The 24290-nt window shown below is 40.0% G+C and overlaps 1 protein-coding gene across 6 annotated transcripts in view; it reads left to right on the plus strand.

Moving 5' to 3' along the window:
* The window catches only part of LOC148866225 (fanconi anemia group D2 protein), a 74224-nt gene that overhangs the window by 616 nt on the left and 49318 nt on the right, over window positions 1-24290 (plus strand). For all 6 annotated transcript variants that reach the window (XM_088980368.1, XM_088980372.1, XM_088980371.1 and 3 more), the window contains exons 2-16: window positions 43-478; window positions 634-888; window positions 978-1190; window positions 1323-1454; window positions 1558-1687; window positions 1764-1810; window positions 1897-1998; window positions 2178-2285; window positions 5254-5396; window positions 5547-5641; window positions 5759-5837; window positions 5934-5985; window positions 6088-6168; window positions 16961-17056; window positions 17143-17246. In XM_088980368.1, the coding sequence (XP_088836494.1) occupies window positions 43-478; window positions 634-888; window positions 978-1190; window positions 1323-1454; window positions 1558-1687; window positions 1764-1810; window positions 1897-1998; window positions 2178-2285; window positions 5254-5396; window positions 5547-5641; window positions 5759-5837; window positions 5934-5985; window positions 6088-6168; window positions 16961-17056; window positions 17143-17246 (2073 nt within the window). The remainder of the gene's footprint in view (window positions 1-42; window positions 479-633; window positions 889-977; window positions 1191-1322; window positions 1455-1557; window positions 1688-1763; window positions 1811-1896; window positions 1999-2177; window positions 2286-5253; window positions 5397-5546; window positions 5642-5758; window positions 5838-5933; window positions 5986-6087; window positions 6169-16960; window positions 17057-17142; window positions 17247-24290) is intronic.

Below are 24290 nucleotides of genomic sequence, written 5' to 3' on the forward strand. Positions count from 1 at the left end.
AACTCAACTAACATCACACTTATATATATATGCTCTTTCTAGGTTGCTTATACCTACATCTCGCGATGGTTCATCCCAAGGCGAGAGTCTGGTTCGGATTCTCTTAATGGTACCGTCCATCCAGTTGCAGCTTCAACAAATGCTACTGGAGAAGCTCCCGGAGTACTTCAATGTAGACACAGGTTGCTCTCTCTCACTCGAGGAGGATGTTGCTAGGCTCATCGTGAACCATTTCCGGTGGCTCGATTTCCTCGTTGATTCTAAGGTTTTTACGGATAAGTTGCTGGAAGTTCTTTCAATTTGTCCCCTCCATCTTAAGAAAGAGATTATTGGTTCCCTGCCGGAAATTGTTGGAGACCAGGATAACAAAACGTTGGTTGCTGCCCTGGAGCAGATGCTACAAGAGGATTCTGGGGTTATTGTGCCTGTAGTAGATTCCTTTTCTAATCTTAATTTGGATGAGCAGTTGCAGGAGCAGGTTTTCTGCTATTCTATATGCATATTTATTTTCTTTTAGATTTTGTATTATTTGAGAAACAAAGAGAAAGCTGGTAAAATCTGTTGAAATCTAAGCGTTCAAAATTGACTAGCTTCACATGTTCTAATGGACTTTAAATTTCTATCTTCTTGAAGGCGATCACCATAGCATTGTCCTGCATTAGGACCATTGATGCAGAACATATGCCATATCTGCTTAGATTCTTACTACTTTCTGCGACACCGGCAAATGTTAGAAGGATAATCTCTCAGATACGCCAGCAGTTAAAATTTGTGAGCGTTCCAGATCCCCGCACAGCAAGGAGCAAGAAACTCAAAGGACAATCACTTATGAACAATACTGAGGCTTCAATTCTTGAGGCTTTTCAGTCAAGCTTGCGGTTCAAGAATGTAAGGTTTTAGTCTCATTTTGTTCATGCATTTTTCCTTTTTAAATGATTTTCTCTATTTTTAACTCTTGGTATCTTTTATTACTGTAGATACTCTGTCAGGAAATCCTGAAAGAGCTGAATTGCCTTGATAAAGCGGAGAATCACAAGGTAATTGATGTATGGCTGCTTATGCTTATTTATGCAAATGGCGGGCCCATACAGAAGAGTATTGAAAAAATTGTCAAAAAGAAAATTATGGAAGGTCTTTTTCGAGAAGCTCTTTTTGATCAGTGCATTGATGGTCACAGGGAATTAGTACAGGTATTGTTTATTGTTTTTTATCACATCTTAGTCCTGGATGCTAATGTTAAAGAGACTTTTCATTCCTATACATCTAGAACTGCATTGAATGACTAATTTTAGAAAAATGGGCACTTCATTCTGTGCTTGCAGGACTATTTCCCATCCTTCCTCTCTGTGTGCGAGTATCTTTTGTCATGCAAAGAACAAAAAGCAAGGGAATTTGGAATTCACTTGTATACATCACTGTTTGAAGAGTTCACTGATACTTACTCAAGACAGGAGGTGAGCATATCAATATTGATCAGTTATTCCTTTAGTCACTTAACCAACCTCTATGCTTTTAATGTTCAGTCTGAGTTTACTTCTTGGTGGTGCTTTTGCCCAGGTCCTTGGCTCCTTAGTTGCACATATAGGTTCTGGCATTAGCTATGAAGTGAATTCTGCTCTGGAGATCATGGTTCTGCTAGCCTCAAAATATGCACAGGAACTGATTCCACTTTCTTCTTATATAAATGGTATTTAATCCACATCTTTAGTTAAATATTCTAATTCAGGCATTGCCTAAATGAGCCATGTTCTCTTCTTGTTCAGGTATCTTGGATTACCTGGAAGGGTTTAATACTGGAGATCTGCACAAGGTTTCTGTAGCTTTTCTTCTCTGTTGTCTTTAACACACACACACACACATCTTATGTGCTGTTTCATCATCACTTTCAATATGCAGGTCTATGAGGTGTTTAGCCATTTGGCACTGTCTGCTCGATCCAGTGCAGATTCCTTTGGCTCTTCTATTGCAAATGAACTATTGATGATTGTAAGAAAGCAGGTCTGTTTGTATGTTAGGTTTTTCTGTTGGATAAAACCTGATTCTGTATGTCAGTTTGCTGTGCTTTTCCAATCCAGTATGTTGAGTTTCTAGTTTTTTTTTTTTTTTGTCTGGATTTCCTTTAATAAAAAAGTTTTAATGTTACCTTGTTTGCTCTGTGCTTTAATACTACAAGGCAGGTTGGTAATCCTGATATGAAGTATAAGAAGATGGGGCTAATTGGAATTTTAAAGTTAGTTTCCCGTCTTGGTGATGCAAATTATGCTACCTGTTTATCCTCATCTCAGGTAGGACTCAAGGAGTCAAGGTCATTTCAGAATGTTCAGCCTCCTTACTTGCTTTGACCTATGTTGGAATTCATATTGTATTCTTAATGTCTCTGATTGTGCTATATTTTGTTCATATCCATGTCTAAACAATGGCGTTGCGTATCTGAATGTGAGTGGTATGGTATTGGATACAATATTTTTAGAGATTTGTGGACACAAAAAATTATGACTGGTGAAAAATTGAGCCATATTATGCTTCCTAATTTGCACTGAAGGAGCAATAAGCAATCACACTTAAATGTTGAAGTAACCATTTTGAGACAAGGTCCAGCTTGGCTACCTGCTGATGTCTGTATCAGAATGATTGTAATGTTGCAAATACTTGTTTACACACAACAGAACCTTGGATGGGAAGAGCAGAAGGCTATGCTGTCCAAAGCAGCATTGTTTCTGGCATTCAAAATTTTCGAAGCAATGATGGAAAATCCGGAAAAGAGTCTTCCCTTCAATAGCTCAATCCAGCTTTTCATCCATTCAGCAAATTGAAATATTGATTGGAATGCTAGAGAGAAGGATAACTCAGACTAAATGCCAGTTGCTCTTTCATACTGCAGCAATCATGAGGGTGGAGATCCACCTCAAGTTCACATAGTGAACAAGCTGAATTTGTTATTTTTTTTGTTCTAAAATGGTCATTTCTAACTGCTAGTTCATTGAAAGTATTCTTTCTGAAGATTTTAGTTTTCTATTACTATCTAGATGCCATGTTAACTTCAGATCATGGCCAGAGAGAGGAATAAATCTCCTGCTTTCAGAGGATGAGGCATCAAGTTTGGATGCTTCAGTACTCCAACCTAACAACAGCAAAATAGATTTTTGAAAGAAATGTGCAGAGTTCGTTGTGGAACCCCTATATTTCTTTCGGGGCCAGTGACTCATATATTGCCAATCACCAAGAAGGATGTTAATCTTCAATACTGTATTAACTGCTAACAAACTTGAGGTTGTTAACCAAGGTCTCATTCCAAGATCTGAATAACCAATGAGAACCTCCTTGGTTTCATGGATTGAAGAAATGATTTAGAGGTTGGATGTGATACTTCATAGTGTGAAACCATTCAATGAGTTCGTATTGCTTTCCTGAACTAATTTTGAGCAGATTCTCTTCATAAAGATATCTTGTCTTGGTAGAGGATTCCATCTCCAAGACTCATTAGTTGAAGATCAGGATTGGAGAAGTTAGATTTGAAAGGAAATACCTTAATTTCATTATAGGGACCATAAAGAGGATAGTTATAATTGACAAGGTCCCTGTGTACAAAGTAGAAACCCTGTTTATATTTTGTCTTTTTATAATTAGATGGCTCCATGATGGACAAGGCCTATGATGGCGGTATTGGCCCTTATGGTTCCTAGAAATGCCTGGTTTGAAAACTCTTGTGGGGTAAGGGTTTATTATATAACTGGAGACCATTAACATAACAATTAGGAAAGGGGGAGTTTTTCTGGAAATATCCAAGCAGTTATGTGACTTATGTCATAGGCGGGGATGGTGAGTGGCTATGCTAGATAAACACTTTAAAATGGGGACATAGTGATAAATAAATATTGAGATTGCAAATCAACCTATAAAACTCATTGTCATGGGACAATGATAAATAAATATGGAATTACATAAATAGTATAAAAATATAATAAAAACAATAAACTAAAGGATTAGTATCATGTTTTTCACTAATTTTTTGGAGCATCATTAATATTCTACAAGTACTGCTGTGCTTCGTGCTTCGTGCCAAGTGTTGGTACTGTATCAAAGTTTTGGCATGGCTAAATCCATTGGTTTTGAGCTATCCTGGTAAGTGGTAGCAAGGATTAGTATCCATGCAGCATCAAAGGATTAGTATCCATGCAGCATGTTGAAGTATCTTGGTACTAGATATTGGATGTACTTCAATAAAGTAGCTTTAAGAGGCCATCGCTTGCCAATGTTTAAGCATGGCTAAATCCATTAGTTTCAAGCTGTCTTGGTAACAATCAATAGTATCCATGTGGAATCAAGTATTGGTCTTAGTACTTTGTTGTGTTGATGTGGGTAAGTTAAGCATGTTGAAGTATCTTGGTGCTATGGATTGGATGTAATTCAACAAAGTAGCTTTAAGAAAACCTCAGTTGCCAATATTTTATGCCTTGTTTCAATTTGACAAATAAGCCATAATCTTATCTTAGTAGTGAAAAAAACCATAATCTTGCGCCTTGTCACCTAGTTGCCAAGGCAACGAGTTTTTTAAAATAAATAAATATATATAAATCCTAGGGTAATAGTAATAAGCAGTAATTTTTAACTAATAATCACCATAGTCCCCATGGAATAAGTATAAACCCCATATCAAAATTCTAAAGATAGAAAATCAACATATTTATGAGAAGAAAAATAAGGAAGGAAAGAAAACATACAAAACATAAGGGCTGAGCCCTTGTTTTTGTCTTAGGAAGAAGAAGAAAGAAATCCTATTGATTGTTCGTGTCTGTCGATGGGATAAAATCTTCAAGTTATTCTATTCAGGTTTTAAAGTCTTAAAGGGTTCAAGACTATGTCACTGACTTGTGTATTGATTGAATCCAAACAAATAAGAAAATAATAAAAAGAAACTAGTATAAGAATAACAGTGTTAATACTATAAACCCACAATATGAATAAGTTAATCCAATAATATCTATTGCACTACTATTAATAACATAACATAAAATAAAAATATAAAAATATGTGGTGTCTTGCGTATAAATATGTAGGTGGTTGGGTGAGGTGATCTTTCAAGAGTGCCTTATTGCCTAGGTGTCACCTGGACAAGTGACAACTATGGTCTTATCTTTTCTGCTTGTCATAATTGAATGTCATGCATTGCTAAATAAGTTCGTCTTCTAATCTATGTCCCTTTTAATTGTAGAGCATAGCATGCATTGACTATTCTTTTATACCCTTTTACAGAAAACAAACTCTGAGGAGGCTATGGAACTTCTGAAAACAGCTCTGGATTCTTGCAAACTATTGCCCTTGCCATTGATTTTGTTTTATGATGAACTGATTCAACTATTGGAATCTACACCTCTTAAGCCAACAATTATGGAATGGTATGCAATTATGGATAGTATAATAGTCTATCATTGAAATAGTTTATGTTGCAATTTAGAATGTATTTAACTGGTTTGCTTATTTTGTTTAAACCATTTGGATGATATTTCTGTGTGTCTAATTGCGTCATGTTGAAATATATATTTTAGGATTGGCAAACATGTAGGAGAGTTTGAGTCAATGTTTCTCTCAGATCTTGAAGGAGGGCAACTGCCCATCAAGGATTCCTATTGTGGTTTGGATGGTAAGTCTCGGAATTGCAACTTCAAACTATTGGTACTTCAACACATTCAGTCTGCATCTTGAAGTTCTCAAAATTTTTTTGTAGTTGATCACAGTCAGTGTTCTGGTTCTATTGCAGGGGAACTGTGGATGAATTTGGATGGTGATCTATCTCCTATCTGTTTGAACATTTTGCCACTAGTTTCTTCTTCCTTACAGTAATTTTTCTGTCACAATTTCTTTGTATTGAAGTATGACTTGAACTAATTGTTCATCATTAAGGGTATCTGAACACTGCAATATTTTGTTTGCAGGTTTTCATCATCTTTACAAGTTCTATGTGCTAACTTTCTTTTACTATCTGTTGTAAGCATGCGCTTCCCTTGCTTACTTTGGGGACATTCATAAGAACACGATAAGGATTTTGAAATTGGAATTGATTTTTCCTTTTCTATTTTTGATGAATAGGTGGAGAGGTTGACTAACCAGGGATCTCTCGGAGGCATTGATGCATTACTTGGCTGTCCTTTACATCTTCCTTCACCTAAGGTGAGGCATTGGGTTTTTAAATAAATAGTGTTACCCTGGTATGTGTTGTGGTGCAAAGTATTCAGCTATCTAAAGGTATTTATCACATCACTAGAAATGGCACATTGGCCACGACAACAAATAAATGTTAAATTACATAATTTTGTTTTTGTGCTTTGTGACGCTGCTCGATTCGAGGTGGTGCATGAACCGAGGAAGGCAGTCAGATAGTCCTTGCCAACAGGGCGGAGCCGAGGTGGTAGGACGGAGCTGCGCTTCAAGACCCGTGATCAAGAAAGGGAAGTCAGAGGCCCGAGGAGTTATCCCCAGGTAGGCACTCTTATGCTCAAGTCATTAGAAGGTGGTGGATGGTCGGGTCGAGCAATAAGGGTACTGGTCCGAGTAGAGTAATAGTATGGGTGCTAGAAGTTGGAATCCCTTACCTTGAGAGGGAGATACCTTTTTATAGCCAGAGATCCGTGTCTTGGTCAGATTGGACTTCCGGGGTTGCTGGGATGAGGTTAATCGTCGAGGTCTCTGGGATAAAGTCCTATTCCCCAGTGGAGTTGTCCTCATCCCTCCTCCTATCCTTGGTCATGCTTATCTGCATGATGTGTAGCTGACGTGGCCGAGTAGATAAGATGGGGGGCTACAGTAATAGCGTAGAACGACCGGGACCGTGGATCTGGCCGGTTGGTGCCGACGTGGCCGGGGTGACCGTGTGATGATTGGGCGGCCACGTGTCGCATGAGGCCAGCTCAACCATGACCCGAAGTCGAGGAATGAAGTGCTTGACCGAGGTATAGCGCGACAGGGTGCTTTGTTCCTCGGCTGAGGAACTCGAAATTGATGTGTGGTTGAGTGTCTGATCCACTTAGTATTCCTTGGTGCTTGTCAAAATTCGGGATCTGCACAAGGTGCGTTGTGGCTGAGGAGTTCTTCGATCATTGGCTATGGAACTTCGAGAATCCTAGCTTTGGAATCCGAAAACCATTCCCCCAATTCTGGAGTCGAGGAGAGGGAGTGCTCGGCCGAGGTATTGTGCGGTCACTTACTCCGGCCAGGCACCGAGGAGTTGAGTTGTTATCCGAAGTCTGGGCCTCTTTGATGCTCGGCGGTGTTGTGCCGCGGAAGGGCTCTTCGTTCTTCGACTGAGGAACTTGTACTTGAACTTTCGAAATCCGAACACCACTCCCCAGTTCTGAAGTTGAAGAGTGGAGTGCCCAATTGAGGTGCAACGCCTCCTTTGGTCAGGGTCATTGGGCGTCTGGAGGAGACTCGAGAGGCTAGTTGGACCGGTGGTCTTAGGTGGACCGTGGGTGTCTGCAGTGTTGGTTGGGTCGGTGCTTCAGGGTGGATCGGGGCAATTAATGTCTTTACCGTTGCTTGTCAAGATCGTCGCTTCGGTTCTCGAGGCTTTGTGCGTGCAGTGACAGTCGCGCCGATTGGTCTTCCCGAGCTTTGTCAGAGCGGCGATCTCTACCATTGATTTGGCTTTGATTCACGCTTTTGGGGATTATAAGAAGGGGTGGAAGGGCATTTCTCCTTCGCCATTTGCGAGAGGAACTGCTTAAATAGCTCGGCGAGGGGTTGTTGGCGTTGCTTTGCTTTCGCTTTGATTCTGCGGGTTCAAGTTTGGTGAGATTTCTCCGTCTTCCCGTTCCTCTTCTTCTTCTTTTGGTTCCTCTTCCAGTTCTAGTGACTCTAACTACGAGTCTGAGGTCGGGGACTTCTGAAGGGATGAGAGATCCATCATATGGATGGCCGAACCCTACAGGAAGGTTGGGCGAAATTTCAAAAATTTCTCTCCCTATGTGGGAATTGCATTCCCTATTTTAGAAAACTGTATTTTCAAGGATCAATCTTGAAACCAAAACTGACCAGATCTGAAACCAAAAGGTAGGAGAGGGATATACCTGATACGGAGTAACAATAACTCCCAACGAAGGTGTTCATGCCCAAGGAGAAAACCAAAGACTGCTCCCACTGAAGATGACACAGTGTGAGGTGGAGTAGAATCAACAGGATGGCTCTTCAGCAAGAACCAAATTTTTCAGCAAGAATGTGATGGAGGGCTGGTGAGCACGACTTCAGATTACCTTTTCTACCAAAAGGTAATATCAAGAACCTTTCTTGTTCACTCCTACAGGTGGAGATCGAACTAATAGGGGCAACAAGAGCAGGAAAGAGGAGAAGATAGGAGCAGTCAAACTGCTGGTTCTTCTCTCTGTGTAATCTGCGAACTGATTGTTGTGTATTGGAGGTTCTCCCTACTCCTCCTCTATTTATAGCCTTAAAGAGAGGTTCTCCTAATCCTATTAAGAGTTTCCTAATCCAAATCTTTTATTTGGATCTTGACTCTCTTTAGGAGATAAGGATAATTCCTTATTTTATCTGTAGATAAAGATCAATCTTCCTAATCTAATTAGAAGTTTCCTGTTCCAAATCTTTATTTGGATCTGGGCTCTTTGAGTGGATAGGGATAATCCCTTATCCTATCCGCTGATCTAAATCCCAGAACCACCCTCTTTTAATTAATCTTATTAAGCCAGTTCGAATTGGGCTTTAGGCCCATTAAGTCTATGTGCTCACTAGCCCCTCAATCTACTGCCCAATTGGTTATCCTTGTATGGCGTGGGATCCAAACATTGATCTACACATCAGCCACATGGGTTCAGCCTAGCCTCTGTTACAAGGCCTGGCCGAATTCACTGTAGGAGACAGTGAGCCCTTGAGTCCATCACCATGGGCTCTTAATGGGCCTAACATTTACACTGTGAGCAGATGCAAGATTAGCCCATTAGGTATTACCCTCAATGGTCTTATACTTAACCTCTCAGCCATAATGATCAAACACTACCCGATAAGAGAGGATATTTCCCTTGGCTGTAAGGTACAGTGCTACACTCTCTACTAACATGGATCCCAGGAATTAAAACCTTTTGCAAACATTTTGAAATCATAATATATATGTATATCTCTATATAAATATATTTTGCAAAACAAATTTCAACGGTTGAAATCAACTGTTGGCAGTTTAGGTTTCCATCAGAGAGAGTGCATCCCCGATCATTCACTTTGTCCGACAAAGGGGCTGATCCTGTCACTATGATCATCCATTCAGATGAATTCTCGGACTATCCCAACATACCTAGATTTTGACCCCCTCTAAGGATCTCACTGATTGGCATATCAAAGACAGGCCAATCCAACACCTAGTGTAGTATCATAATCGAGTCTAGGGGTTAGGTGTAATATTCCAATTTTGCCCATCTATCTCTGAGGTCCAGGGCAATACTGGAATTCTGGTCCGGTTCAGGGTTTCAAGAAAGACCACACTGCATGTACCTCAGGTCTCACCCTAGCAGCTAAGACAAGCCACCCCAACCAACTTGGCAGCACATAAGTTTCAGCCTTGGCAGGATAAATCTTCTTAGATCTATCCAACGACTGTGAATATTCTAAACTAATACGAGTCTCATATGTGTCCAGTTTAAGGGTATTAAATAGAAACACACCATAATAACATGAATCAAATGTGTACTTTATTCATTTACATTAAATGTCATAATGTATATCATTCTGATTGGAGCTAAGGGCATACATTGTCTAACAACTCCCACTTGCACTTAGGTCCAATCGGGTACAAGCCAGAGTCTTAGACTTTCCACGTGTTTTTGAAACACTTTCTGTGTCAGTGGTTTAGTCAATGGGTCTGCCACATTCTCCGCTAATGCTACCTTTTAACATCAATCTCCCGTTGATCCAGTGTTGTCACACAACAGTGGAATGGGTGATGTGCTGAATTCCAAAATCCAGAATGAACACCTTCATTCATTAGGCAGCTTCACTTACAACAATGTGTTCGGCTTGGGTTGTGGACTGTTATTCTTACGACTCAGGACCCCATCGTGAAGATGTAACCAGATGTAGACTTTCTATCATCTGGATCTGATTGGAAATCGGCATCAGTATACCCTTGGATCTGTAGTGAACTACCATCGAACATCAGACAAAACTCTTTTGTCCTTCGAAGGTATTTTAGTTTGTTTTTCACAGCGGTCCAATACTCCTGCCCTGGGTTAGATTGGTATCTGCTTACCACACTCATTGCCTGAGGAATGTCAGGATGAGTGCACAGCATGACATACATGATGCTCCCTACGGCTGAGGCATAGGGAACCTCTTTCATGCCCTTAATCTCTTTGGGAGTCTTGGGTGACATTCCCTTGGAGAGAGTGACTCCATGCCTGAAAGGAACATTTCATTTTTTGGAGTTCTCCATGCTATATCTCTTGACTATTTTGTTTATGTAAACAGACTGTGATAATCCTATTATCCTCTTTGATCTATCTCTATAGAGTCGAAGACCCAGTATGTAGGAGGTTTCTCCAAGATCTTTCATGGAGAATTGCTGTGAAAGCCACACTTTCACCGTAGTCAACATTCCTACATCATTCCCAATGAGGAGGGCCGTTGGTGCGGTGCTCAGTTGGGCCGTCGGTGTCTAACCGCACCGTTGTGTCGAGGTCGATTTTTGGAGAGCTAGCTAATTTCGATAGCGCATCGGCTTGTATGTTTTCGTTTCGAGGAATTTGCTGGATGTTGAACTGCTCGAGCCATTGGATGAGCTCCTGCGTCTCGAATTGACCATGGATCTGGTTGACTACCAGTTGGGATTCGCTGAAGGCTTCAATTGTCTAAACTCTCGGGTCTAGGGCGAGGCAAAGTCCGGTCAGGGCCTCATACTTAGCTTCGTTGTTGGACGCTTTGAACTGGAACCTGAGGGCGTGCTCCAATACCATGTTGTCTGGGCCGAGGAGGATGAGGCTGGTCCCGTTGCTTTGCTGATTTGCTTAGCCGTCCACGTGCAGAGTCCATACCTGTGGTGGCGGGGCCGGGTCCTCGGTGGTGAAGGTGCATTTGACAATGAAGTCAGCCAGGGATTGGGCCTTGATCGCGGGCCGGGGTGCGTAATCGATGTCGAACTCACTCAGCTCAACGCTCCACTTGATTAGGCGGCCAAATGCTTCCGGCCTTTGGAGAAACTGCTTGAGGGGCGTGCTGGGTAATGAGCACCCGAATGCTGTGGGCCTGGAAGTATGGCATGAGCTTTCTAGTCGAGGCGACCAACGCCAGGGCCACTTTTTCCAGGTTGGAGTATCGGGCTTCCGCGCCGCCGAGGATTTTGCTGGTGTAGTAGATCGGTCTCCGTACTCGGTCTTCCTCCTTGATTACCACCAAGTTGATAACCTCATCCTCGACTGAGAGGTAGAGCAACAGCTTGCCCCCTAGGCTCAGTTTGGTGAGGAAAGGCGGCGAGCTTTGGTACTGTTTCAATTCTCGAAAGGACCGTTCGCATTTCTCGGTCCACTGGAAGTTCTTCGGTCGCTTGAGGGCTTTGAAGAAGGGAAGGCACCGGTCCGCGGATTTGGACATGAATCTGTTGAGGGCGGCTACTCTACTGGTGAGGCGTTGCACTTCTTTGTGAGTTCGAGGTGATTGCATTTTGAGGATGGCCTGTATTTTCTTTGGATTGGCCTCAATCCCCCTCTGTGTCACCATGAACCCCAGGAATTTATCGGAGCCAACCCGGAAGACGCATTTGGTTGGATTTAGCTTCATTTTATATTTCCTGAGGGTGCCAAAGACTTCCTTTAGGTCGGCAAGGTGATGTTGCTCGATCCGAGGTGGTGCACGAACTAAGGAAGGCATTCAGATAGTCCTTGCCAATAGGGCGGAGCCGAGGTAATAGGACGAAGCCGCGCTTCAAGACCTGTGATCAAGAAAGGGAAGTCAGAGGCTCGAGGTGTTATCCCCGGGTAGGCACTCCGACGCTCATGTCAGTAGAAGGTAGTGGATGGTTGGGCCAAGCAATAAGGGTACTGGTCTGAGCAGAGTAATAGTATGGGTGCTAGAAGTTGGAATCCCTTACCTTGATCAGGATATACCTTTTTATAGCTAGAGATCTGTGTTGTAGTCGGATTGGGCTTCCGGGGTTACCAGGATGAGGTTAACCGCCGAGGTCTCTGGGATAGAGTCCTATTCCCCAGTGGAGTTGTCCTCCCTCCTCTTATCCTTGGTCGTGCTTATCCGTGTGACGTGTAGCTGACGTGGTTGAGTAGATAAGATGGGGGGCTACAATAATAGCGTAGCGTGGCCGGGCCATGCCGACATGGCCGGGGTGATTGGGCGGCCACGTGTCGCCTAAGGCCAGCTTAACCATGACCTGAACACTTAGAATTGTTTATTGCAACTCACTTCATGACTTGCTCTGTATCAAGTTGAGAAAAACCTAAAGGCAAAATTTCATAGTGGTTTGTGGTGGAAGCGTAGGGCCTAGCTGTATGAATCCGATCCATATTCAGCTTATGGCTTTGACCTGAATACAATATGTTATCATAGTTTTCAAGGTGCCAAGGCCTGGCTAGGCGATATGGGGGTGCCTAGTTGCCTAGGCGATTGATTTTTTTATGTAGAAAACATAGATCCTAGGGTAGTTCCCTAGGTACCATAACCATATTTCCTTGAGAATTATTCATAATTTTCATAAGAAAAGTATAAAGTTCATGTTAAAGTATAGAAAATCAACATATTCATGAGAAGAAAAAGAAGTAGGAAAAGAAAATTCAAAAAATATAGTAGTAGTAGTAGTAGTTATTAGACAAAATTTTAAGTTCTTCCTTATTGGTTCAGGTTTTAAAGTCTTTGGGGGTTCAATACAGCATTTATCAATGCTTATATTGATTAAACCCTAACAAATAAGAAAATAATAAAAAGATTTTTATTCTTCTTAGTATAAAAGTTTTTTATTAAAAATAAAGCAAAAATGAGATCCTCCCTTCCTCTTCATCCTCCTTCTAACCCCCCTCCTCTTAAGGAGGCTTATGCCTCCTTGTGTTCGGGAGGCTTACGCCTCTTGCATTCTGAACTACGCCTCACGCCTCTAGGTTGTGGAACGCCTCGCGTCGCGCCTCCGCGTTTTAAAACATTGATACATAGTACAAAATTGTTTGGCGATTAGGCGAGGCGAGCCTCAAAGGGCGCCTTGTCGCACATAGCCGTCGCCTAGACAACTATGTATGTTATGTTGTTTGATGGTTTTCTCTTCTCTGTATCTTTTTCTTTGAAAATAATTGGAGTTCAATAGATTTGGTGTATTGGGGTTTAGGGTTTTTGTGAGAAAGGTTTTGTACATGGTGGATTTTTGCTCATCCTTCGCCCGTGGACGTATTTTTTTTTATCTCTGTTTTGCTTAATTTTTGTGTGCCATTCAAATTTGTGTTTTCTGGGTTTTTCATAACACATAACAAATTATTAGTGCCTAAATCATTCCTTACTACTTCTACCCATGTCTTTTTTGGTTTACCCTAGCCCTTTCAGCCTCTTTAACTTGTAACAAATCACTTATAATTGGTGTAGTTGATGGTCTTTTGTGCACGTGACCAAACCATCTTTTTTTACTTTTTCTCATTTTATCACCTATTGGGGCTACTCCTAGGTTCCTACGGATGACTTCATTTCCGGATCCTATCCTTTCTAGTTTTTGTAGTCCATCTCACCATTCCCATTTTTGCCACATTCATTTTCTAGACATGTTGTTTCTTGATTGCCCAACACTTTTCTCTATACAACATAGCTGGCCTTACAACTATTTTATAAAATTTTCCTTTTAGTCAAAGTGGTATTCACCTATCACATAAAAGTCTAGATGCACCTATCCATTCTTTGGAAAAATAAATTGTGGATCCCTTTTTGAGCGTGCCTTTTTTCTTGTAAAATGTTATTTCGATTGTTAAGTGTTAAAGTATTTGCTACAAGAGATGACGATTGAAGAATGATTTGGATGGAAAATTGAAGAGAAAGGGGATTCTTTGGTAATAGAAATTTAGATGCAAATGGCCAAGAAGATACCTCACAACCTACAATCCTAGCAAAGTCTACTACCTCCCCTTGCTCCAATTTCACCCCGGCTAAACAACTCTTTTCGAGATTGATTTTAAGTTGGGAATTCTTTAAAAGAGTTGTATGACTAGCCTCAAATTCCTAATCTAGAGTACATCACTCCCACTGTAGAAACATTAAATGGGTGACTACCACACTTTCTCTCCTGACTTTCTAACCTTTTATCAATTGGCTTCTCTCTACTTTTAGGATTAACTTGCTGAGAACATTTGCTAGTAGTGTTAAAAGGAAAGGGGATAAATGGTCGCCTTGCCTAAATCTCTGCAAGCTGAGAAGAAATCCACCACTATTTCATTCACTAACACTAAGTAATGACATGTGTGGTTTTTCTAATGTCATAGTTCTGCAGCAATAGAAAAATGATTTTTATGTGGTGAAGTTTTTTTCTGATATTAAATCTGTTAGACAGTGTATGCCCTTAACTCCAATCAGATTGATGTATCTTTTGACATTTATTGTAAATGAATAAAATACAGATTGGTGTGTTTCTGTATAATACCCTTAAATTGGATACTTATGAGACTTGTGTTAGTTTAGAATCATCACAGCCATTGGATAGATCTAGGGAGATTTATCTTGCCAAGGCTGACATTGATGTGTTGTCAAGTGGGTTGGGGTGGCTTGTCTCAGCTGCCAGGGTGAGACTTGAAGCATATGTAGTGTGAGTTTGCTTGAAACTCTGAAATCGGACCATTTTCTAATTATGCCCTGGACCTTGGATACGGATGGGCAAAAATTGGAATGTTACACTTGACCCCTAGACTCGATTATGGTACTACACTAGGTGTCTGATTGGGCTGCCTTTGATATGCTAATTAGTGAGATCCTTAGAGGGGGTCAAAACCTGGGTATGTTGGGGCAATTTGAGAATTCATCTAGTGAGTGATTATAATGACAGAATTAGCCCATTTGTCGGGCAAAGTGAATGATCGGGGAATGCACTCTCTCTGATGGAAACCTAAACTGCCGGCAGTTGATTTCAAATTATTGAGATTTTTTTTTGCAAAATATATTTATATAGAGATATACATATATATTATGGTTTCACAAAATGTTTGCAAAAAAGTTTTAATTCCCGGGATCCATGTGAGTAGAGAGTGCAACACTGTACATTGCAGCCGAGGAAGATGTGCTCTCTTGTTGGGAAGTGTATGATCATTAAGAGTTGAGATGTTAAGTGTAAGACCATTGAGGGTTATACCTGATGGGATAATCTTGCATCTGCCCACAGTCCTTGGGCTTTCACAAGATGGCTGGACCCAATGACCATTTAGTGTAAATGTTGGGCCCATTGAGAGCCCATACTGATGGAATCAGGGGTTCAGTGTGTTTTGTAGTGAATTTGGCTAGGCCTTGTAACAAAGGCTGGGCTGAACCCATGTGGCTGATGTGTAGATCAATGCTAGGGTCCCACGCCATACAAAGAGAGCCAAACTAGCCAGTATTTAAAGGGTAAAGTGAGCAGTGTGACTTAATGGGCCTAAGGCCCATTTCGAACTAGGCTTAAGTGATTTAGTTAAATGTGCGAATTTGGGTTTATAATCTGATTAGGATTAACAGTTGGATAAGATAAGTCTTATCCACTTGAGGTCTAGATCAAAATATCAAATTTGGATCAAGAAAATCATTCCTAATTGGATCAGGAAACTGATCCAGGGAAGGTTATAAATAAGGGGGCGAATTCTACAGAAACCTCACTTCTTTTCTGCAATCTTTTTCTCCCTTTGCTCTTGTTGCCTTGCCTAGTTTGACCTCCACCTGTTGGAGTGATCAAGAACTGTTCTTGGTATTGTTTCTTGGTGAAGAAACAATCTGAAGTTGTGCTCACACAACCCTACACGATTCTTGCTGAAGAATCATAGGTTCTTGCTGATCCTACCTCAACATTTGCTGTGTCATTTTCAATGGAGGCGGATTTGGTAACCTCTTTGGGCATGAACACCTACGTTGGGAGTTACTGCTATTCCGTATCAGGTATATCCTTACATGCTTCCTTTTGGTTTCAGATTTGGCCCGATTTGTTTCAAGAACGAACCTTGAAAAATGCAGTTTTTCTAAATTAGGGTATAGGATACCCGGATGGGGGAAAGAAATTTTTGAAAATTTGCCCAACCACACTGTATGGTTCAGCCATTCATATGATGGATCTCCCATCCCTTCAAAATCCAGGTATGAACTTCTTTGGTCATAAATTTTAGGTAGTCCCAAATACTTGTATCTGTTCATTGACTACTAATATTTGGTCATAAATTTTGCTAATGAATATACTGGGAATTAGCACATCTTGGAACCCACTTGTAGTCACGGTTTTTGCTTGTCTAACCAGAAACCTTAGAACCCATGATATTTTTCTTCCTCCTACTACATATATGGGTTCAATGGTGTTTTTCATGTTTGCTTTTTTAGTTTTTCTATATGGGTTCAATATTAGGGTCATTCTAGATGAGGCTTCACCTTTTCAAATTATTGTAAATAGTAACTTGATTAACTCATAATAGCCCACTGCTTCTTGAAGATTCCCTATTTGCTTTTTGTTTGATTCTGATTCCTTTGACATATCATTAAACATTAAAGAACAGTTCTTTTCCTTTTTCTTGTCTTAATCTCTTCTGTAATTCAAGATACAAAGTTATTACTTATTAGCACTAATGGAATGTTCTTAGTTCTTCACGGCATTCAGCTACCTAGGGCTGTCTGATTGCAGTATTTCCATGTATTTGCGTGATATATTATGATGATTACTCTTTTGTATTTGAACTTGAAGGGCTGTTTTATGCACGTTGATTTGTAGAATATTGAATGTTCCATGTTTTAAGTTTTAACATGCATTTGCTTTGTGCATTTCCAGTATTGTGTTGGCCCTTTATGGCAGTCTCTGCCTGGGAAACAGAAGCAGGCAGTGTGCCTATCTCTCTATTATGCTACTAATTGGATAAGGGAATTGGTAAGTCTGAAGATGTATTATTGTTCCCATCATAGAGCTGGATGTGGTTGAATCATAGATCTCTAACATTTCTGATTCTACTGTAGCTTAACGCCTTCTGTACACAAGTTTCTGGAACGGTTGATTATGTAAGTCAGTCTACAAGAGATGAGATAATTACAAAGTTATTGAAGCGCTTGAGGAACTTGGTGTGAGTATTTGGCACTTGATTCTCCTATTTGTGTGAAATAAAAAAGATATAATAATGAATCTTGGACAATAATGCAATCTCATGTTATACAATAGCAACAACAAACACTAAATACATTCCCTTACTTGTTTTAGGAGTTCAAACTTCTAAAATCAAGAGTAAGAACAACTTCAAAATATGTTATTATATCCTACTCATCTCCTCCTAGAAGTATCTATACTGTCAAATAAAGGAAAAGGAAAAACCTATTTCCAGTTTAATTGTACTGTATATAAGTGGTAACTGGATAGCTGCAGAATTGTCTTGTTCTGCAAACAATTCCTACTTGTCTCTTTTGATTTCACTCATGGTGAATTCGTGATACAACTAGAATGAAATCTATATAGCTAGTTTCCTTGGGTTTTCAGAATAATTTGCCATTATACTTCTTTCTCTTTCTAACTTGTTACATTTGCATGTTTGCGTGCAGTGTTTGATGTCTCTGCTGAAATTATTAAAACAAGTTTATCTCAAGTTGCACTATAATCATGGATATCAGTATATCTGTTCACATATAAATGAGAAGAATTATAACAGTGTGTCATGGAAATAACTGCCAAAGAGGGATGGTTGGAGGGACAATAATTGATATTACATAATACTACAGTGCTTCAAAAGCCAGACCACTCATCAAACCAGAAAGCTGTCAGGTTTCCTTGTTCAACTGTCCAGTTCCGAAACCAAACACACACATGCAAAAATGCTGTGATAACCAGACTGAACATCAAACAGGAAAGGGGCCTGGTTCCAGTTTTACCTAGTTTATAACAACTCAAGTCTAAAACCATCTAGTTGTCATTTGTTACAGACTGTATAATTAAAATAGGAAGATGTTACAGACTGTATAATTAAAATAGCAAGTAAATACTAGGGAGATATGATGTTACAGACTGTATAACTAAAATAGGAAGCAAATACTAGGGAGATATAATTTACCTTGATTGTCGGACTGATTTGTAGGAATTTGATTATTCTTTCCTAATATATTCTTTCCTAACATAGAATTTGTAACTTGTATATATACATACGAGATTGATGAATAATATAACAAAATTCTTCTTCTTCCTTTGTTTACTCTTATTTTACGTGGTATTAGAGCATCTAGTCTCTGCCAGCCCTTTTGTTTTTTTTTTTTTTTTAAGTAAACAGTAGGTAGAGGAAAATTTCTAGGTGTTTTGGGTCACCTCCTTCGAGCAGTCAGAGCATCTAGTCTCTGCAAAGTCCGGCAGTCAGCAGCCCTGCGTGTGTGTCTCACGCACCGCCTAAAGATTCTGCCACAGTCACACGCGCTGGCACATGGAGGCGCATCTGTCGCTGGAAAATTTTTTCGGTCGTTGTCTTTTGGCTCGCCTCGTCCTGTATAGCACATATTTGTGCTTTGTTACGTGCATATCCATTCCGGTGTTTTCAACAGGTGTGCTTTGTTGAATTTCGGTGTTCAAAATATTCTGTTTATTTGAATTTTGAGATTATGGCGGACAAGAAATCAGTAGTTATGTCGGATGTTATTCTAGCGATGTCAAAAATAACTGAGCGTAAGTTTAATGGCTCTAATTATCTGGATTGGAGTAAAACTGTTCAACTATATTTGCCGAGTATTACTATGGATAACCATTTGACTGATGACCCTCCTACTAATGACTCGAGAAAGTCTTGGTTGAGGGAGGATGCCCGTTTGTTTTTGCAGATACGCAACTCCATTGAAAGTGAGGTGGTTGGTTTAGTCACTCACTGTGGATTTGTTAACGAATTAATGAATTATCTAGAGTTCTTGTACTTAGGAAAGGGGAATATTTCCCGCATTTATGATGTGTGCAAAGCCTTTTACAGGGCGGACAAAGGCGATAGATCTCTCACAAGCTATTTCATGGATTTCAAGAAAACATATGAAGAACTTAATATGTTGCTTCCGTTTAGTACTGATGTGACTGTTCAATAAGCTCAGCGAGAAAAGATGGCTGTTATGAGTTTTTTAGTTGGCCTACCTTCTGAATTTGAGACTGCTAAGTCTCAGATTCTTTCCAGTTCAGAGATCTCTTCTCTACAAGATGCTTTCAGTAGGTTCCTTCGTACAAAATGTTCTCCACCTGTTCAGCCTAGTGGTGCCCTTATCAGTTGCAATAATACATCTGAATCAGGGAGACAACAATACAGGAGTGGTAGTGGTAGGTCAAGTAACTATGACAGGAATACTAATACTCGTGGACAGGAGTTAGGAGAGATAGTGTGTCATTGCTGTCATAAGCCAGGACATATGAAGCGGGATTGCAGGAAGTTGCAGAATAAGAAAACTTAGTCAACCCATATTGCATCCACCATGGATACTTTTGAGAAGTCTGTTATTATATCTGCAGATGAATATGCCAAATTTGCTCAGTACCAAGAATCATTGAAACCTCAATCTACTCCTGTTACTGCCATCGTTGAGTCAGGTAAACCCAATACATGTCTTGTTTCCTCATCTTCAAAATGGGTCATTGATTCTGGAGCTACAGATCATATGACAGGTAATTAAAGTTTGTTTTCTACCTTTCAGTCACATAAATCTACCTCTCCTGTTACTTTAGCAGATGGGTCATCTTGTGTTATTGGGTCTGGCACAATTAGTCCAACACCATCACTTCCTTTGTCATATGTTCTTAGTTTACCTCAGTTATCATTTAATTTAATTTCTGTTAGCAAACTCACTCGTACCCTTAATTGTTGTGTCTCATTTTTTCCTGATTATTGTTTATTTCAGGATCTTACGACGAAGAAGATTATTGGTAAGGGACATGAGTCTAGAGGTCTCTACATCCTTGATACACAAGTTCCAAGATCCATAGCCTGTTTTGGAGTTGTAACCCCTTTTGAAGCACATTGTCGGTTGGGCCACCCCTCTCTCCATGTGTTAAAGCGAATTTGTCGTCATTAAATTGTGACTCTTGTCAGTTTGCTAAACACCATCGTCTTAGTTCGAGTCCTAGAGCCAATAAACGAGCTAGTGCTCCTTTTGAATTAGTCCATTTAGATGTTTGGGGTTTGTGTCCAGTTGAGTCCAAAACTGGGTTTAAGTATTTTGTTACTTTTGTTGATGATTGCTCTCGTATGACATGGTTATATTTAATGAAAAATCGTTCTGAGGTGTTTTCTCATTTTTCTGCTTTCTGTGCTGAAGTTAAAACTCAATTTAACGTTTCTGTACAAATATTGAGAAGTGATAATGCTAAGGAATGTTTGTTAGAATCCTTTCAAACTTACATGCTTCAGCATAGCATTCTTCATCAAACTTCTTGTGTAGATACACCATCTCAAAATGGGGTTGCTGAACGGAAAAATAGACACCTTCTTGAAACTGCAAGAGCTTTGTTATTTCAAATGAAGGTTCCTAAACCTTTCTGGGCTGATGCAGTTTCCACAGTATGTTTTTTGATTAACCGGATGTCTTCATCTGTCATTCAGGGTAAGACTCCTTATCATGTTCTGTTTTCAAATAAAACACTGTTTCCAATTGAGCCTAGGGTATTTGGGTGTACATGCTTTGTTCGGGATGTTCGTCCTCAGGTTACCAAACTAGATCCAAAATCTTTGAAGTGTGTTTTTCTTGGGTATTCTCGTGTTCAAAAAGGGTATAGATGTTATTGTCCTACTCTTCACAGATATCTTGTGTCAGGTGATGTTAATTTCCTAGAAGATACACCTTTCTTTCCATCTACTCCTCATTCAAGTCAGGGGGAGGATGATGATTTGTTAATCTATACTATCACATCATCTGGTTCACATCCTATTGAATCTGCTCCTGCCAGGCCTAAGCCACCTACATTACAGGTTTATTCTCGGCGACCAACCCCTTCGGATCCATGTCTTGCACCAGCTCCTTCATCGGTAGATCCAGTCTCAACTGATCCTGTACCTTCGTCATCAGAACCAGTCTCTAATGATGATCTTCCTATTGCTCTTTGTAAAGGTAAGCGTAAGTGTACTTGTCCAGTATCTTCATTTATGTCTTATAATCATTTGTCGTCCTCTTCTTGTTCTTTTATTGCATCTCTTGATTCTATATTTGTTCCTAAGACTGTTAAAGAAGCCCTTTCTCACCCTGGATGGCGTAATGCTATGATTGAGGAGATGAATGCTTTAGAGGACAATGATACTCGGACCTTGGTAAGTTTACCTGCAAATAAGAAGGCTATTGGGTGTAAATGGGTGTTTACAGTTAAAGTCAATCTTGACGGGTCCATTGCCCGATTGAAAGCCCGTCTTGTTGCTAAAGGATATGCTCAGACTTATGGAGTGGATTATTCTGATACCTTTTCTCCTGTTGCTAAACTTACTTCTGTCAGGTTGTTTATTTCTATGGCAGCTACTTATAATTGGCCCCTTCATCAGTTAAACATCAAGAATGCTTTTCTTCATGGGGATCTTCAAGAAGAAGTTTATATGGAGCAACCGCCTGGCTTTGTTGCTCAGGGGGAGTATGGAAAAGTTTGCTATCTTCATAAGTCTCTATATGGGTTGAAGCAGAGTCCTCGCGCCTGGTTTGGAAAGTTTAGTCAGGCAGTCGAGAATTTTGGTATGAAGAAAAGTAAGTCTGATCATTCTGTTTTCTTCAAGCACTCTATTGCCGGCGTCATTTTGTTAGTTGTGTATGTGGATGATATTGTCATTACAGGGAGTGATACTACAGGGATTTCATCCCTTAAATCCTTTCTCCACACTCAGTTTCATACCAAAGATTTGGGAATGTTGAAATACTTCTTGGGTGTTGAGGTAACAAGAAACAAGAAGGGAATATTCTTATCTCAAAGGAAATATGCACTTGACTTGTTGTCTAAGATGGGAAAGTTGGGAGCTAAGCCATGTAGCACTCCAATGGTTCCTAACTTGCAGCTCACAAAAGATGGTGAATTATTTGAAGATCCTGAGAGATATAGAAGATTGGTCGGAAAGTTGAATTATTTTACTGTAACTCGTCCAGATATTGCGTATTCAGTTAGTGTGTTGAGTTAGTACATGTCCTCTCCAGCAGTTAATCACTGGACAACTGTAGAACAAATTTTGTGCTACTTAAAAGGAGCACCTGGGCGAGGAGTTTTGTATGGCAATCATGGTCATACTAGAATTGAATGTTTTTCAGATGCTGACTGGGTAGGATCCAAGGAAGATCGAAGGTCTACTTCAGGCTATTGTGTATTTGTTGGAGGGAATCTAGTTTCATGGAAAAGCAAGAAGCAGAATATTGTCTCACGTTCGAGTGCAGAATTGGAATATAGAGCTATGGCCAAGTCTGTGTGTGAAATAATGTGGATATATCAACTTTTGACTGAAGTAGGTCTTAAAACTTCAGTACCAGCCAAGTTGTGGTGTGATAACCAAGTTGCTCTTCACATTGCATCTAATCCTGTTTTTCATGAACGAACTAAGCATATCGAGATTGATTGCCATTTCATTTGTGAAAAGATTTAGCAAGGTTTGATTTCCACAGGTTATGTGAAAACAAGAGAACAACTGGGAGATATCTTCACGAAGGCTCCTAATGGGGTTAGGGTTGATTATCTTTGTAACAAGCTGGGCATGATTAATATCTATGCTCCAGCTTGAAGGGGAGTGTTACAGATTGTATAATTAAAATAGGAAGATGTTACAGACTATATAATTAAAATAGGAAGTAAATACTAGGGAGATATGATGTTATAGATTGTATAACTAAAATAGGAAGTAAATACTAGGGAGATATGATTTACCTTGATTGTAGGAATTTGATTAGTCTTCTTTCCTAATATATTCTTTTCTAACATAGAATTTGTAACTTGTACATATACATACGAGATTGATGAATAATATAACAAAATTCTTCTTCTTCCTCTGTTTACTCTTTTTTTACATCATTGAACCAGATTAGGTTCCTTTTCTGGTTCAACGAGGTGGTCATAGCAAGTTCTTGACAAAAGGAACATCTTTCATGTAGTGATATGTGGTTGATCCTAGAGTAACTTTTGACCGTTGGCTGATCCTTGTTGGCAAGGAGGAGTTGGGAAGTGCGGGTCTAGCTCCTTTTAGATTTGAAAATATGTGGTTGTGTGCCATTTAGGATTCCTTAGGAAGGTAAAGGAATGGTGGGACGAAATTGCCCCCAGGGTCAATTGGTAAGGAATGAGGTTCCATAAGAAGCTCTGGGATTTGAAAGTTAAAATTAAAAACTAGAACATTATGGAGTTTGGGAGACTTGAAGAAATAAAGCAACCGTTGATTGAGCAAATTGAGGAAATAGACTCGAAAGAAGAGAGGGGCCCCATTATTGATAATGATAAGGAGCAAAGATGATCCCTAAGGAATTTGGAGGACATCTTGTTCCAAGAGGAAATGGGTTGGAGACAAAAATTGAGACATAAATGGATTAGAGAAGGTCATAGGAATACAAAGTTCTTTCATGCAGTGACAAATGGGAGGAGAAGGAAGAATTTCATTTCGAAGTTAGAAGTAGGGGGTGAGACTTTTACGAGACAAGAGGAGATTGTTGGGGCTTTTGTGGATCATTTTAAAGCAATTTTTAGAAGACCTCTAGGAAATATAGTTTGGTTAGAAGGTCTAGAGTGGCCAAGGTTAGCGGAGGATATAAAAAAATGGTAGAAAGGAAGTTTCAAGTGGAAGAAATAATGGAAATAATGTTTTCTATGGACAAATCAAAAGCTCCAGGACCAAATGGATTCACGATGGCATTCTAATCAAGATTGTTGGGAGATTTTGAAGAAGGGCATTCAATTGGTGTTCAATGAATTCTTCTAGAGAGGAGTTATAAATCTGGGGCCGAACCACCTTTCTTGTTTTTATTCCCAAGAAGAGTGATGCTGTCCATCAGAGATTTTATACCAATAAGCTTGGTGAATAGCTTGTACAAGATCATAGGAAAAGTGTTGTCTCTTAGGATTAGGCAAACCCTTCCCACTATCATTGCACTAAATCAAGAAGGTGTTGCTGCCTAGGATGGGCCGAGGGCAATAGGGTAAATCTGCTTTGGAGCCGAGG

Source organism: Nelumbo lutea, chromosome 3 (genome assembly GCF_056320005.1).
Source record: "Nelumbo lutea isolate HS-2025 chromosome 3, American lotus-T2T, whole genome shotgun sequence".
Lineage (NCBI taxonomy): Eukaryota > Viridiplantae > Streptophyta > Magnoliopsida > Proteales > Nelumbonaceae > Nelumbo > Nelumbo lutea.